Consider the following 13,931-nt stretch of genomic DNA (forward strand, 5'->3'; position numbering starts at 1 on the left):
GAAGCGGGAGGAAACTTACTAACGAAACTGACACTGGCAGGGAGAGCTGAGAGGCCAGGTGAGGTTGGTGACTGTAAATCTACGGCGGTTCCCAGGTTCCCGGGTATGTGGATTTCTCCAGAAGTGTTCAGCTTCTCATGCTTAAATGGGGTTCACCCAGAGTTTGGGTTGATCTCCATGGGTTTTCCAGAAAGGGGCTGAGCTAGGGAACACCTCCGGGGTGGAGCAGACGTCCGGCTGGCAGGCACCACCCAGGAGCCCCCGACCCTGGCAGACCATAAACCATAACGGCTGAAAGGTCCAAGCTGGACAGACGGGGCCACCCGCAGGCTGAGGAAGCTGGTGCAGCTTGTTTTGTAGTTGTTGGGAGATCAAGGCAGGCTGGCAGCAGTGGCAAATCTGGGGGGTCCAAAAATCCAGGGTAAAGTTCAGGAAGAGGGCTGCCGCTTTGGTGGAGGGGGCAGCAGAATGAAACCACACACCCAGTCCTGGAGGAACGGCATCCTGGGAAGGAGCCCAGGGCCGGGGGTGGGGCGTGGGGGGCAGACCCAGAGCACACGGCACGTGGCTAGAGCAGCACAGGTTCTGGGAGGGGTGTCCAGGTTGCTGGTGGGCTGCGGTTTCTCATCAGAATCACCCGAGGTGCTTGTTCAAAGACAGACCCCCGGAGCCCACCCAAGATCCGTTGAATCACAGAGCCGGAGTAAGAATCTGCATCTTTAGCAAAGATTCTAGGTAATTCTCTTGCCTGCTCCAGTTTGCTTAGCCTTAGAGTTTCAGCGTAGGATCCTGTAAATTACAACTTCCACAAACGGACATTAATTCTAGAAACCGGGTGTGTTGGGCTTGAAGATGAAATGGTTTTAGCCAGTGTTTTTCAAAAGCCTAGTGGAAACCCACTCATAAGTCCTGGAATTAATTTTAGGCGTTACAGCCAGCATATTAAAGAACTAGAATGGAATAGAGCCAAATGGGCTAGACTAGGCTTGAAAAGAAAGTAGAAAATATCAGAATGCATCATACACAGTAAGCATGAATGTGTAGAACTTTTCTACATACATGTGTTTTCATTTACACACACATTATGTGTGCAGCTTCTGGGATTCAATGTAACATATATTTCTTACAGGGGGAGGGGCTGTGAGAAAGCTTGAAAGCCCCCCAACTCTAGCGGGGTTTCCCTAATCACCCCCATTTTGCTGCAAGGATATTCCTCATCATAAAAGGATGGTCTGAAGGGTTTGAAAGGGAAAATGCCTAACTTCCAATGTCAGAAATCTGATGCTACCTGCCCAGGATATTTTTGTTACCGTGATAGAAAATCAGAAAGGTCAGTAAGTGATAAAGCGGGCTCTGCCCTGGAATACTCCATTTCCAGGTGAAAGGTGCCATCTGTGAGCCACCTCTGAAGACCCTTCTCTAAGGAGGAAGAGCTGCAGTTTCCCCTGCAGGCAGGGAACGTTGCTTCAGACACATGGGTGGCTTTTGCTATAATACTTGCTGCACAAAATAAGCCCAGCTTCTGAGCCCGCTGGCACTTCCTCTCGCCCTGCTCTTGCCTCCAATGCTTAGAACAACAAAAGTCAGAGTTGTCTGGCAGACCTCAGTGATGAAAGCTTTGTGCTCTAGACCAGGATGACTCCTAGTGAGTTGGCTCTGGGAACTCCACCTTTCCTGGCATTCCAGCACTGTCCCGAGAAGTCTGCTCCCCACATCTGCTGGCCAGTCTCAACCCTCAAGCCCAAAATGGTGCAGGGGTCCCAACACTGGTCCCATCTTTCTGTGTCCATCATCAGATTGGAGCTGCCTTCCACCAGTGGACTCCTTGTCTGTGCATCCAGATGGGCTGAGCTTCTAGAGAGTGGCCGAGAAAGCGGTGTCCCAGTGAAAGGCAAAGGCCGGTCAGATCATTCAGCCTCTGGAGGACTCGTATCTTGGTGTCTCTGTCAGCTTCTGTGTCTCACCCAAGAAAGTGGCACTAGGAGCCTGTCAGTACAGGGCCCCTCTGGTCTCCAAGGAGGCCCCTGCTGACATGGGGCTGCCCTGGGCTTTTTCCTCTCCACTTCCTGGGCCCTGCAGCCACTTTGGGACTGTACCAGGGCCCATGTCCCCAGGAGGTGCCCCTGTTCCAGCATCTGAATCACTGCCCCAGGCAAACAGTGGTTCTTCAAGAGAGGCCGCTCCGGAAATGCTTATTTTCCTTAACGTTTGTGCTGAAGATCAAGCTGATATAATAAAGTCGGGAAAGTACCACAAAATGGATAAACAGAAGTCGTTACAGTTTTGCTTCTTCCCGTCTTGGGACTTTATGTTTCGTTTCGTCTATTCTCTCAGGTGTTACAAGTATGTTTTAATGTGCAGTTTGGGGTGTTGAGAGAAATTGCTTAATAAAATGCTTTGAAAAATAACTGGGCTCATAGAAAGCACATCTTGGAGCTGCTGGGCTTATGAAGCCCCAAGTATTTAATTTGGGGTCCTTGTGGTTTAGTCAGTACAAGGGGATATAATGCTACAATAGGGGTTTTCGGCAGTTTGTATGTTCGTACTATGAACATCCCTTAGACACACTCTGATACCAAGAATAGTGTTGACAGGTGTGACATTGATTGGCAGGGATACACTCTCCTTTCTGGGGTGTTGCTGGGTTGGGGAGGGTCACCTTGGCCTCTGTGTAGATGACTCTGTGGTGTTACTGGGCTTCTGCTCTGTTTGGTGGTTCAGCTCCCGCACGAATCCTGACCTTCAGTGGCACGGTGACCACTCCATGGATGAAAGACATCGCCTTGCCTTGTAAAGCTGTTGGGGACCCTCCTCCTGCGGTAAAGTGGATGAAAGACAGGTAACCAGTAACCCAATGTATGCCCTCAGTGCATCAGACACACCGTGCTGAGTCTCGTGGTCTAATTTTGTATATTGACACTCTTGAAAGCTCCAGGAAAACTACCCACTCTTCTGCAATAGAGAGGAAGTTGGTTGAGGGCGGTGGCGGAAGAATCTCAGCTTTAACACTAAAAGGATCTGATCTATCTTGTCAATTCTCTAAAAATTCCGAGCTTTACATTCATAAGAGAATGCTTCCGAGGAAAATAGTCTAGCCAGCCCAGTAATCTCTGTGGAAGTTTCCTGTACCTTATCACGAAAATCTCCTGTATATCTGAGATGAACGTACCCAAGGTGACTGGAGAATTAGCACTTATCTCTTCTCCTTCCAAGATAATGGACCAACTAACGCTAACTCAAATGCTCTGAGAAATAACTTTAAGAAATGGAATGCATTAAGACTTAGCTAATATAAAATCTGGTTTTCCGTGCTCAGTAGGAATTATTACAACAATAGCAGATGAGATGGAAGGGAGGAAGCCGGTGAGATGGATTCTGTTCGTGTAACTTTTTTAAGTAACTTACCTCTATTCAGAGGCAGAAATTAAGATATAAATAAAGGGCTGGGAATTCACTGATGAGCCTAGAGATTTGGTATAAAATGGATTTGGAAGAGTTCCTATTTTCAAACAAAGACGCTTAAAAGACACAAACTCTTGAAATGATGGTCTTGGTCCAGTGACCACTTTCTCATCTCTTTTAAGTCAGTTAATATGAAGGAAATAAGCTCCCGAGGTCCAGTGGCATTCCACCGGATGTGGGGATGACTACAGATGACTGGACAGTTGTCACCATGGCCGAGGCCAAGATGTTGCCAAGGGAACTCTCTTTCACCCTCTTGGCATACCACAGTTCCTTTCTTATGCCAAAATCATTAACAACTGTAACTTTAAGTGAATCTACAAGCGACCCCAAAATTTAGTTGTCCCTGTCTGATCTGGTCAAAATGACACGTCTGCCCACAGAAGCAATTCCCATTGGGATATGACCAGCATTGACCTATGCAGGAGCCAGAAGCCAGGCCCTTCACACGGACCTCGCTTCAACACAGCACTTTTTACAAAGGACAAAACTCAGCTATGTGACTGTTTCTGTCATATAATCATTGTTTAGTTCTTACTTAATATAATCTTCCAGATGGGTTGTTCGCTTCAAAAAGAGTGTTTATGCTTTTCCCCAACCTCAGCTAACTTGGATTGTAATTTCTTTAATCTGCGCCTTTTTCTTCCTGTGAGGTAGTAACGGGACACCCAGCCTCGTAACGGTTGATGGGCGGAGAAGCGTCTTCAGCAACGGCAGCTTCGTCATCCGGACGGTGAAGGCGGAAGATTCTGGCTATTACAGTTGCATCGCCAATAACAACTGGGGATCGGATGAAATTATTCTAAATTTACAAGTACAAGGTACCACGTTTTGGGACTCTTTCTGATGCTCCTTTTTGTATGTATGCCTGTGTGCAAAGAGTGAACAAATTTAAAAATCAGCCTTTATAAGAGCTAATTGCTACTTTCATATTACGAAAACTTAGATGTTCATTTTGGAGAAAATAATTAAACACATCAAAGTAAATAAAAAGCATTCATAACCTGAGAGATAACACTGTTTACATTTTTTCACATAGAGAGCCTAGTCTCATTTGTCTTTAGGTGTGCATTGCTGAAAAAGCCCTTCTTAATGGTGTCCACTAATTGCAGGATTTACTTCACACATGTATAAGTGTAACCTGGAAAACACCAGCAAGAAAAAAGTCTGAATTGAGGTGTTTTATGAATGCTAATTAACTGAATTGTCATATGCAATGTATATTAAAAGGATACTAACTAAAACTCTGTAGGGCATTAATGTTTAATTGTGTATTTAATACAGTCTATGTAATTTTTCTTGATATCATACACCGAAAGTGCATGACAAATTTAAGATTGTCAAATTAAAATCATGTGTAAAATCCCAGATGGCCACTAATTGGGTTCAAATTTAGATGCACAGTGATATTTTATTAGTAGAAAAAATCAAAGTGTAAAGTCTCCAGATTTAAGTGCTATCACATTAATAAATCACAGCAAGTAAAAAATAAAACCAATGTTGTCCTCAATGGGAGGGGAGGGAAGGGGAAGAACTACGTATTTTTTTAAATAATGCAAAATTGATCTGGAATTTCAAGTAACTTGAAGTCAGGAGATTTCAGGGCATTTTTGGAGATAGACACTATATTATGACTCTGAAGAGATGAATCCATTTTTCATGGCTTTGGGTTAATAAATATATCAGGCTTCTCTTGGAGGAAAAGAGAAGGACATTTTATGAGAAGCTTTCTATATAATTTGGATAACCTTTCTAAATTTCTTCAGTATTGCTGTTTGCAGAGCTAATCCAAAATACTACTGAGGCCCATTGATTAGAAGTATGTATTCTTCAAACCTTGTATGACTATTCAAGTTCTTGTGCTACCACTCAATGGCACACCTTTGAGTTCAGAGCTGAGTGTGTGTGTGTGTGTGTGTGTGTGTGTGTGTGTTGCCTCTTGAGCAGGGGAGTACGTGAAATAGTGGAAATTTTTGCAGTTTTTTTCCCACTAGCCAGGCTTCCTCTCCCCCTTTCATATCGCTGAGAACTGAAAAGCTAAGTGGGTGCCATTTATCTTTCTCACTTGAACCATGGCTGAAATTTAGAGTAAAATAATGCGTGGATCCTTCGTAAGTTCACAGAAGATTTCGATTAGCGATGCGCAACTCAGAGATGTAAGGAATCGGGGGGGGATGAGGAAATAAATCCAAGCAGAAATGTGGTTGAATTTTCTTTAAATAATGGAATCATCCTGTTCTATCTCTTTAGCCCAGGATTTCAACTAAATAGACATTTTGACAGAAGTGAATTGCATATTTTGTCAACCTGAAACACTTATTTAATAAATGGCTGTTAAAAAATCATTTGGTAAATGACTGTTAAAGAAGACTGAGGATGTGAACAACTAATTCTTGTTTTCTAAAAACTGTTTCCTCTCTAGTTCCACCAGATCAGCCTCGGCTTACAGTTTCCAAAACCACCTCTTCCTCCATCACCCTTTCATGGCTTCCTGGGGACAACGGGGGCAGTTCTATCAGAGGTAATGAGAGATAGGTGGCCCACAACAGTTGATTCATCGTCATCATCTGTGGGCAGATAAGTGACACGTTTATCAAGTAACCGTTATGTGTTAGTTTGTTTCTCCCCCAAACTCATCATATAATTAATTCTTCCATTACCTATGCAAAAAACCACACATCTATTTTTAGGGTATTTGTTGAAACTCACCCATTCATCCAAGGAATCCCATTGACAAAATGAGTATCATGCATCCAATCTGAGTGAAATATTAACACATGAAAAAACAAAAAGAAAGAAAAAACAAATGTGGTCATCTCTTCCCCCAAGATGCTGCACTGTGCTTCTTCCCCATGTTGTCAATGCTGTACCATCCATTCAGGTACTCAGTGCTTCAGTTAAGTAACCACAGTGACTGTTCTGACTTAGAAAGTACTGAAAGATGGGAAATGGTCTGTTTGCACAAAGCTTTTGCAATTAGTACAGAGTAGAAAAGAGTTAAGGGAGTTTATACTGAAGGAATGAGTTAGCGTGATGATCCCGGCCTAAGTGGCATTGGGAGAACATTCTGAGCAAGTTGTAGACCAAGGGGAGGGAGAGAACCCAGAGGAGACTGAGGTGGCATGGGATTAAGGAGCCGAGGGACAAAAGGGGTCATAGAGCAGGTGGGAAAGGATGACGGATAGATTTCTGCAGGCAGAGGACATCCTTCTTCTGAGAGAGGAGGAAGGTGAGAAGACAACAGGAAATACAGGGGCGTTTTAGGGTGAGGCCAGTGGTGTCTGGAGCCGTCTCCCTCCAGCTCATGAGAGCAAGTCGCCGCCCCTCTTCCCAACTTTGCCCTCAGTGACCACGGCCCGGCTGGGGATATTTACACACCACAGAAATCAGAAATGCTACCCATCAGGGCTTTTTTTTTTTTTTTTTTTTTTCCCCAAGAGCCAGTTGTTAAACATTGATTAGCACTCCACTGGGCGAAGGGGAGGATCTTTCTTTTTTTAGTGAAGAGAAAGGTGAGATTTTTTTTTTTGAATAGTTGGATGATTGGGGGTGAGGATGTGTTTGTGGGCTTGAGGAGCGTGGGAAAGATTTGTAACAGCTGCCGTGGGAAATGCACAGAGAGTCATTAATCGAGAAACAAAGCCGTTGCTACGCGTGAGCAGGGCCCCAGCTGCAGGGACATAGCACAAAGCGTAGTGGTCACAGTTATCACGGTTTAATGAGTTGCTCGAGTGATCTTGGACAGTGGGGCAGAAAAGTGGATCACGGGTCACCAAAGCTGGTGACCGGCAGGGTAAGTGCGGTCAGAAGTCACAAGAGGGAGTGAAACCAGGCTCCTGATTGAAATGGTCTACCAGAGGTTCTAGGCTAGGTGGAGAAGCATTTTATGAAAAAAAAAATGGGGCACCGAGGTAGGAGTTCAAGGGACCCTAGGACTCCAGGCTCAGATGAAAGGAAATCTTGGTTCTGTAAGTGTGAGATCATGGGAGAGGCAGCACAGGAAGGGTGTCAGAGCAGAAGGTCTTAGAGTTGAAGCCAACTTTAGTAATGAAGGGTTTCCAGGCAAAGGCGACCAGGTCCTTGAAGCACAGGGGTGGCCAAAGCCATTGACACGGGGTTCCCATCTCCAAGAGTTAGAAAAGCTTCCTAGAAGTGGTTTAGATGAAGAAAATGAGAAGGAAAGCACAATCCCCCCGATGCGTAGGGCACTAGGGAGGTGGCGAAGTCAGGATAGGACGGTGGGAGCTGACCCAGATGCATCACTCACGTATCAGGCGCTGAGAGAGCTGTCAGGAGTGCAGATCAGGAACACAGAAGGGAAAATGAGGCTGAGGAGGGAGGAGGGACCCCAAGGCTGCAGGGGGCCAGAGGGGAGGGAAGGAGGAAGCCAGTGGGATGATACTGACCGTGGCTGCAGAAGGAGGGAATCAGAGATGGGTGATCTCATGTGACGCACATGGAAAACACTTACTGCTACCAGCTGGGGGTTCAGAGGCTCTGGAGCGTGGGAGTGAGATGTGCTTTCGTCGCTGGTGTCAGAAATGGAATTCCATGGGCAGGAGGGAAGATGCCAGTATGCTGGTGTAAGGGCACCGTGCATCAGGCAGGCCAGTCCTGGGCTGCCTGGATGTGAACATTTAGGAGACAAGGACAGAGCAGACAAGATACGTTTGCCCCAGGAAGGCGGCTGGGGTGACAGGAATGAAGGCGTAACAGGGAGGGATGTCTCCGTGATCACAGGCGTGCAGGCTTCAGATTCTGGCGGTAGGATTTGAATCTTGCTTATAAGACCCCAGAGTGGTCACCTAACCTCTCCGGACCTCAGTCTCTTTGTCAGCACTGCGGAGACAATAATTACTAATCCACAGGGTTATGCGAGGTGCTGTGAGTAACGGGCTGTGGACAATGCCTGACACAGCCATTGTGGAGTGGGGAGGGGGTGGCTGAGGAGATTCCTACCCCCGCTGATAACTTACCCCTTTTCCAGAGCTTTGGTTCTCTTAAAAATAACCCAGCTTCAGACCACGCCCATCCCCAGGCATGCGGCACGTGTGCTCGCAAGGTCAGATATTTAGAGATTCAGTATCCATTCCCTGCTGCCCAGTTACACCTTTTAAAGGGAATGGGCAGAAAGTGGTTTTATCTTCATCACACCATCCAGCAATCCCACCGTAGTAACGTCTGGCGTGGCCTAAATACCTCGTAATCAATATGTCATCACAGTACTTCTCCCAGCCTGGGTTCAGTTTCCTGGAATCCGCAAGAGCTCAGATGTTCCCTTCCAAAGATGTGCAGATTCTGAGAACGCATCCACACAGAGTGCAAGCTTCTGATGGAAAGCGAATCGCGCTCTTCTGAATGTGTCTTGTTTTCTGAAGGTTACATATTGCAGTACTCCGAGGATAACAGCGAGCAGTGGGGGAGTTTTCCCATCAGCCCAAGCGAGCGTTCTTACCGCCTGGAGAATCTGAAGTGTGGGACTTGGTACAAGTTCACTCTTACTGCACAGAATGGAGTGGGGCCCGGGCGCATAAGTGAAATCATAGAAGCGAAAACGTTAGGAAAAGGTACGTAAGCCCTCTTTAGTTTCTAGATTTCCTGTTTTCCAAATCAAAGGGGAGACTGGAATCAGAAAAGATGCATCATACATTTACATGTTGGTGAATTTGAACTTTGTTTTTTTTGTTTTGTTTTGTTTTTTATTATTTATTTATTTATTTATTTTTGGCTGTGTTGGGTCTTCGTTTCTGTGCGCGGGCTTTCTCTAGTTGTGGCAAGTGGGGGCCACTCTTCATCGCGGTGCGCGGGCCTCTCACTATCGCGGCCTCTCTTGTTGCGGAGCACAGGCTCCAGACGCGCAGGCTCAGTATTTGTGGCTCACGGGCCCAGCTGCTCCGCGGTATGTGGGATCTTCCCAGACCAGGGCTCGAACCCGTGTCCCCTGCATTGGCAGGCAGATTCCCAACCACTGCGCAACCAGGGAAGCCCCTGAACTTTGTTATTCCCCAGATGGGTTTGGTTCAATGTGTTACAGGGTATTGAAAGAGATGGCCAGTCCATACAGAATATTCTGGTTCTCTCTTTTCATTATTTCATTTGCAGTTTAAAAGAAAAGTGTCCACAGATATAGAAAACAGACTTATGGTTACCGAAGGGGAAGGGTGAGGAGGAGGAATAAATTAAGAGTTTGGGGTTAACAGATACACACTACTGTACACAAAAAAAGATAATCAGCAAGGACCTACTGTATAGCACAGGGAATTGTACTCAATATTTTGTAATAACCTATAAGGGAAAAGAATCTGAAAAATAATAGATAGATATATGTATAACTGAATCACTTTGCTGTACACCTGAAACACAACATTGTACATCAACTATACTTCAATAAAAATCAATAAATATATTATAAAAAAGAAGAGTGTCATTTGAAAATCAAGGGCTTTGGTGCCAACAGAAAGTTCCCAGGCTGAGTAGCCATGAAATGTGATCTTTGCCCTCTCACCTTCTTCTGGGGTGACCTTGTCCCTCAGTCATCTCACCCCCTTCCACCTATAACTGTCACATCGCCTCACAGGCCCCGCTTTCCAGGTGAGAAGTCACCAGGGTAGGTTGTTAACCTTGAGTGTCAGTTGGTTTTTCCTCTGAAAATGGACATTCAGGGCAATGATGTTCAGGGGTGAAATTTGCAGCTCAGAAACACCAGCAGGAGGGAGGGATATGGCTGCATGTGAGTGTACGTGAGGGGGCGGAGAGAGGGTCTTTGTAGGTTTCCTCACTGCTGACTCTCATCCAGTGGTGTGCACCGGATGGCAGGAGAGCGAGAGATTAGAAAGTGAAGGCGTTAACTTGGATGCAGCACCTGAGTTTTGGATAACGTGTACCAGGGTTCAGATGATGAGGGGTTGATTTATGCAGAAATATACCCACTGGGTCCCTGGGCTCCAGTGAGAGGCGCTTGGATAGCAAGGATGCCTGTGGGTACTTCCCAAATCCAAGTCTGCCTTCTCTTGAGCCAGGTCCCTGAATGGACACGGGTCAGCCCAGCACATCACAGTGGTTCCTTCAAAACCACTCAAGGAGAAGCAGTCCCTCAGAGCTACCCAAGAGGCTGCATCCTGAGCTTAAGTTCTCAGTTTTGTCTACCAAGTAAAACGTAATTCTCAACTTTAAAAAAAAAAAAAAACACTCAAGGAGAGTGTTCTCATACATGAGAATAGCTCTGTTCTTCAGGGGACTAACGCTAAGATTCACAGAAACAACCTCTACCCACCCAGTGTTCCCTTTCACACCTGGGGAACGTTGGTCCGTAAGATCCCTATAAACAGTGGACAAGCGGCCCGTGACCCAGACTTGGACCGAGCCCCGCGCCTGTGGGGAAAGCAGCCCAAGGGAAACGTGGGACGACCTCGATGGCCTTCACCCGTGTGCCCCGTGGGCTGACGCCCCTGTGCCCTCTCCCGCAGAGCCCCAGTTCTCGAAGGAGCAGGAGCTCTTCGCCAGCACCAACACCACGCGCGTGAGGCTGAACCTCGTCGGCTGGAATGACGGCGGCTGCCCCATCACCTCCTTCACGCTCGAGTACAGACCCTTCGGGGCCACGGTCTGGGCCACGGCTCAGCGGACCTCTCTCTCCAAGTCGTACATCCTGTACGACCTGCAGGAAGCCACGTGGTATGAGCTGCAGATGAGGGTGTGCAACAGCGCTGGCTGTGCCGAGAAGCAGGCCAACTTCGCCACGCTCAACTACGACGGCAGTAAGCTGGCCGCGTCTCGGGATGCGTGCACGTGCTCGCTGCCCCTCTCCCATTTGACATCCATGCTCGGCACAGTGTGACTCGTGCCCGCCGATCCCCTTAGGCTTTGGGGCCTTTCAGTCTGCTCCCCCCAGGGCTCCCTAGACCAGGTACCCACGTGACCTTGGCCGTGTTCCAGGAAGGAGGGACTGAGGGCCCGCAGGCAGCTCGTTGGGGAGTCTCGGGGGCAGGAGTGACTTCTCCAGGGGCTGAAGGCCTCTGTGCCACGTGGTTGTGTGCTTGGTCGTGACTGTGAGCTAACACTGCTTTTGTTGTCTCCCTTCCCTCCTCCCACCCCATCCCAATCCACATGACAGCTTTCTTTTTTGCTCTCATTTAGCCCTTCAACTGCATGTGCAAAAACAGTCTTCCATCAGTAAAGGAGCTTATGTTAGTCTCTGAGCAGAAATAGAGGCACTGATGGAAATAGAATAATGTCATGGGATGTTAGTAGACACGCGCACACACACACACACACACACACACACAGACACACACACATACACACAGACACACATATATGCACACGTGCATGCAATTGGCATGGGCTTTCTGAAAACCAGGTGAGGTATCTTGTGACGTTTAGTTGACTGAAAATAAGTGATAGAAATTTTTATCCTTTTTTTCTACAACTAATATAAGGGCCATTTATTGATGTTGAACAAATGCCAAGCCCAGTGAAGCTAAAGGGTGGCGTGACATTGACCGTTCTGCAGTCAGGAAACTTCAGGAAGTCCAGACTGGCAGCAAGTTGCTGCTGATTTCTGCAGCCTCGCGGTGATTTTCACTCGGGGGAAGGCAGTGGTTGAATTAGGTGCTGTAATCACAGGGTAAAACGGGCCGCCATTCATCAGACAGTTTGGAGCTCCGGGCTTAGCTCCCTCAGAGACCCTGTCCAGTGTCCACCAATCGGGCCGGACCACAGTACTGATGACTTACCCAAAAAGTCTGCGCCAGAGCTAACACCCCAATACTCTATTCTTCGCTAGACAGGCTGAGGGGTGTTCGCTCCTCTGCTTACGTGCACTTGCGATCTCGCTTAATTAATACTCTGGCAGGAACTTCCTTGGAGTGCAGGTTATCCTGTTCTAAGAAAAGAGTGTACGTAAACCCAAGGACCCTCGGACACGACCAAAGGATGCTCCAGAGGTGTTGTAGACTTGGCTCCTCCCTTGGCCATTTTCTCCTGGACTGTCCTGGCCGGCCGAGGGCTTGTTCCTCCCGCCCTGGCACTCTGTAAACCCAGCCCTGAGTCTCCCACCAAGGCCATCTCCCCACAGATCCCTCCTCAGCCAGAGCCCAGGCTCGCCCGCAGCATTTAGGGCCTGGTGGGGGGTGAAGGCAGGAAGGTGCCGAGGTGGGAGTCTGGTGCTGGCTACACCAGCCTGGGCCCCGCAGCTCCTGAGGCACCTGGTCCAGCTCCCGGACAGTGAGGCTTCTCCTCTAAAGCTCTGATTCTCGTGGGCCACGTCTCTCTAACCTTCTAGGCTCCATCACAAGCGCCTTCACTCCAAGAGGTCCCGTCACAGAGCATCAGACACTGCAGAGCAGTGTGGACAACTTGCTTTCTCCTCCAACATGGTTTCATTCTTTGATCTGACAAAGGACTTCAACACTGACCATTTTCCCTAGCATTTAAGGGCTCCCCAAAGTCCTTTGCTAGCAGGGTACACATTTGGGCAGGAAGTATATTTCTTACTTTAGACGATTGATGTCCATTAATTGCCTTACGACCATCACGCTCTGGTGCCCAGCTTCTTCATAATCTGTGTGCTCCAGAGCACGCGGCTTCAAGGTGCACGTCCGTGATAGGTTCACAGCTAATCATTTAATTAGAAACCACTCGCGTGCAACGTTTGAAACTGTCATTCTTACTTACAAAGTGCTCTGCAGATTTTAAATGTTTGTCTTCTAAAAGAAATATTCTCACTTTATCCAAGATCTTAGATTAAATCACGAAAAAGTCCTGGGAGCTACATTTAAAATTTTCTGAAATCTGAAATAATCTTATTACACTAGAAATAAGAATACATATGTATATTTTCCTTGAAAAAGGTTACTTTTTTTTTTTGAACTAAGCTTGTGGATATAAAGCTTTAATATCTTTTTGTCACTTCTGCCTGAAGAATTTTTTTCATTTTAGGAACTACAAACGTTGACGATTAGCTTTATATCTATCAATACCAGTCAGATTTCAGATTCGCCCGTGGCTTTATTTGACTCTTTCTTCTGCCATTTCCTCAGCCAAATGTTTCCACTGGTCCTGTGTCATCTTGGTTTTGCAGGCCCATCCTCACCTGCATCCCCTTATGTGCCTCTTATGTGGGTTCTGAGCATTTGCAGACTTGGGTTTGCAGCCAAAACACTCTATATAAAGTTGGAAGAATGATCTTGGCCTTAGCAGGTAGCAGAGGGGCCCGTCATTCCGTTGTCCCTGCTCTACTCACTAAATGCAGGACAAGACTCTTTTTGTTCAGAGGGAAATTGTATTATTTTTGCATTATTTTTCCTAAATCACTGACTTCCTGGTCCTTGTTTTACATGGAAAATACAGTGGACTGGAGCATCTTACATAACGGTCGGTGCCAAAACGCAAGCCCCATAAAATGTGGATGCCTGTGTTTGAATCTCTGCACCCATTGTATTAAGCCTCTGAGCGGAAGGCAGCTTAAA

General features: G+C 46.9%; 1 protein-coding gene across 1 annotated transcript in view; it reads left to right on the plus strand.

Annotated features, from left to right (window-relative positions):
- Nucleotides 1–13,931, plus strand: part of DSCAM (DS cell adhesion molecule) — a 741,375-nt gene that overhangs the window by 678,502 nt on the left and 48,942 nt on the right. The window contains exons 24-28 of the mRNA XM_061192687.1: nt 2,722–2,839; nt 4,120–4,283; nt 5,885–5,983; nt 8,841–9,029; nt 10,929–11,219. Of these exons, the coding sequence (XP_061048670.1) occupies nt 2,722–2,839; nt 4,120–4,283; nt 5,885–5,983; nt 8,841–9,029; nt 10,929–11,219 (861 nt within the window). The remainder of the gene's footprint in view (nt 1–2,721; nt 2,840–4,119; nt 4,284–5,884; nt 5,984–8,840; nt 9,030–10,928; nt 11,220–13,931) is intronic.

This window comes from Eubalaena glacialis, chromosome 6 (assembly GCF_028564815.1).
Source record: "Eubalaena glacialis isolate mEubGla1 chromosome 6, mEubGla1.1.hap2.+ XY, whole genome shotgun sequence".
In the NCBI taxonomy this organism is placed as follows: Eukaryota; Metazoa; Chordata; class Mammalia; order Artiodactyla; family Balaenidae; genus Eubalaena; species Eubalaena glacialis.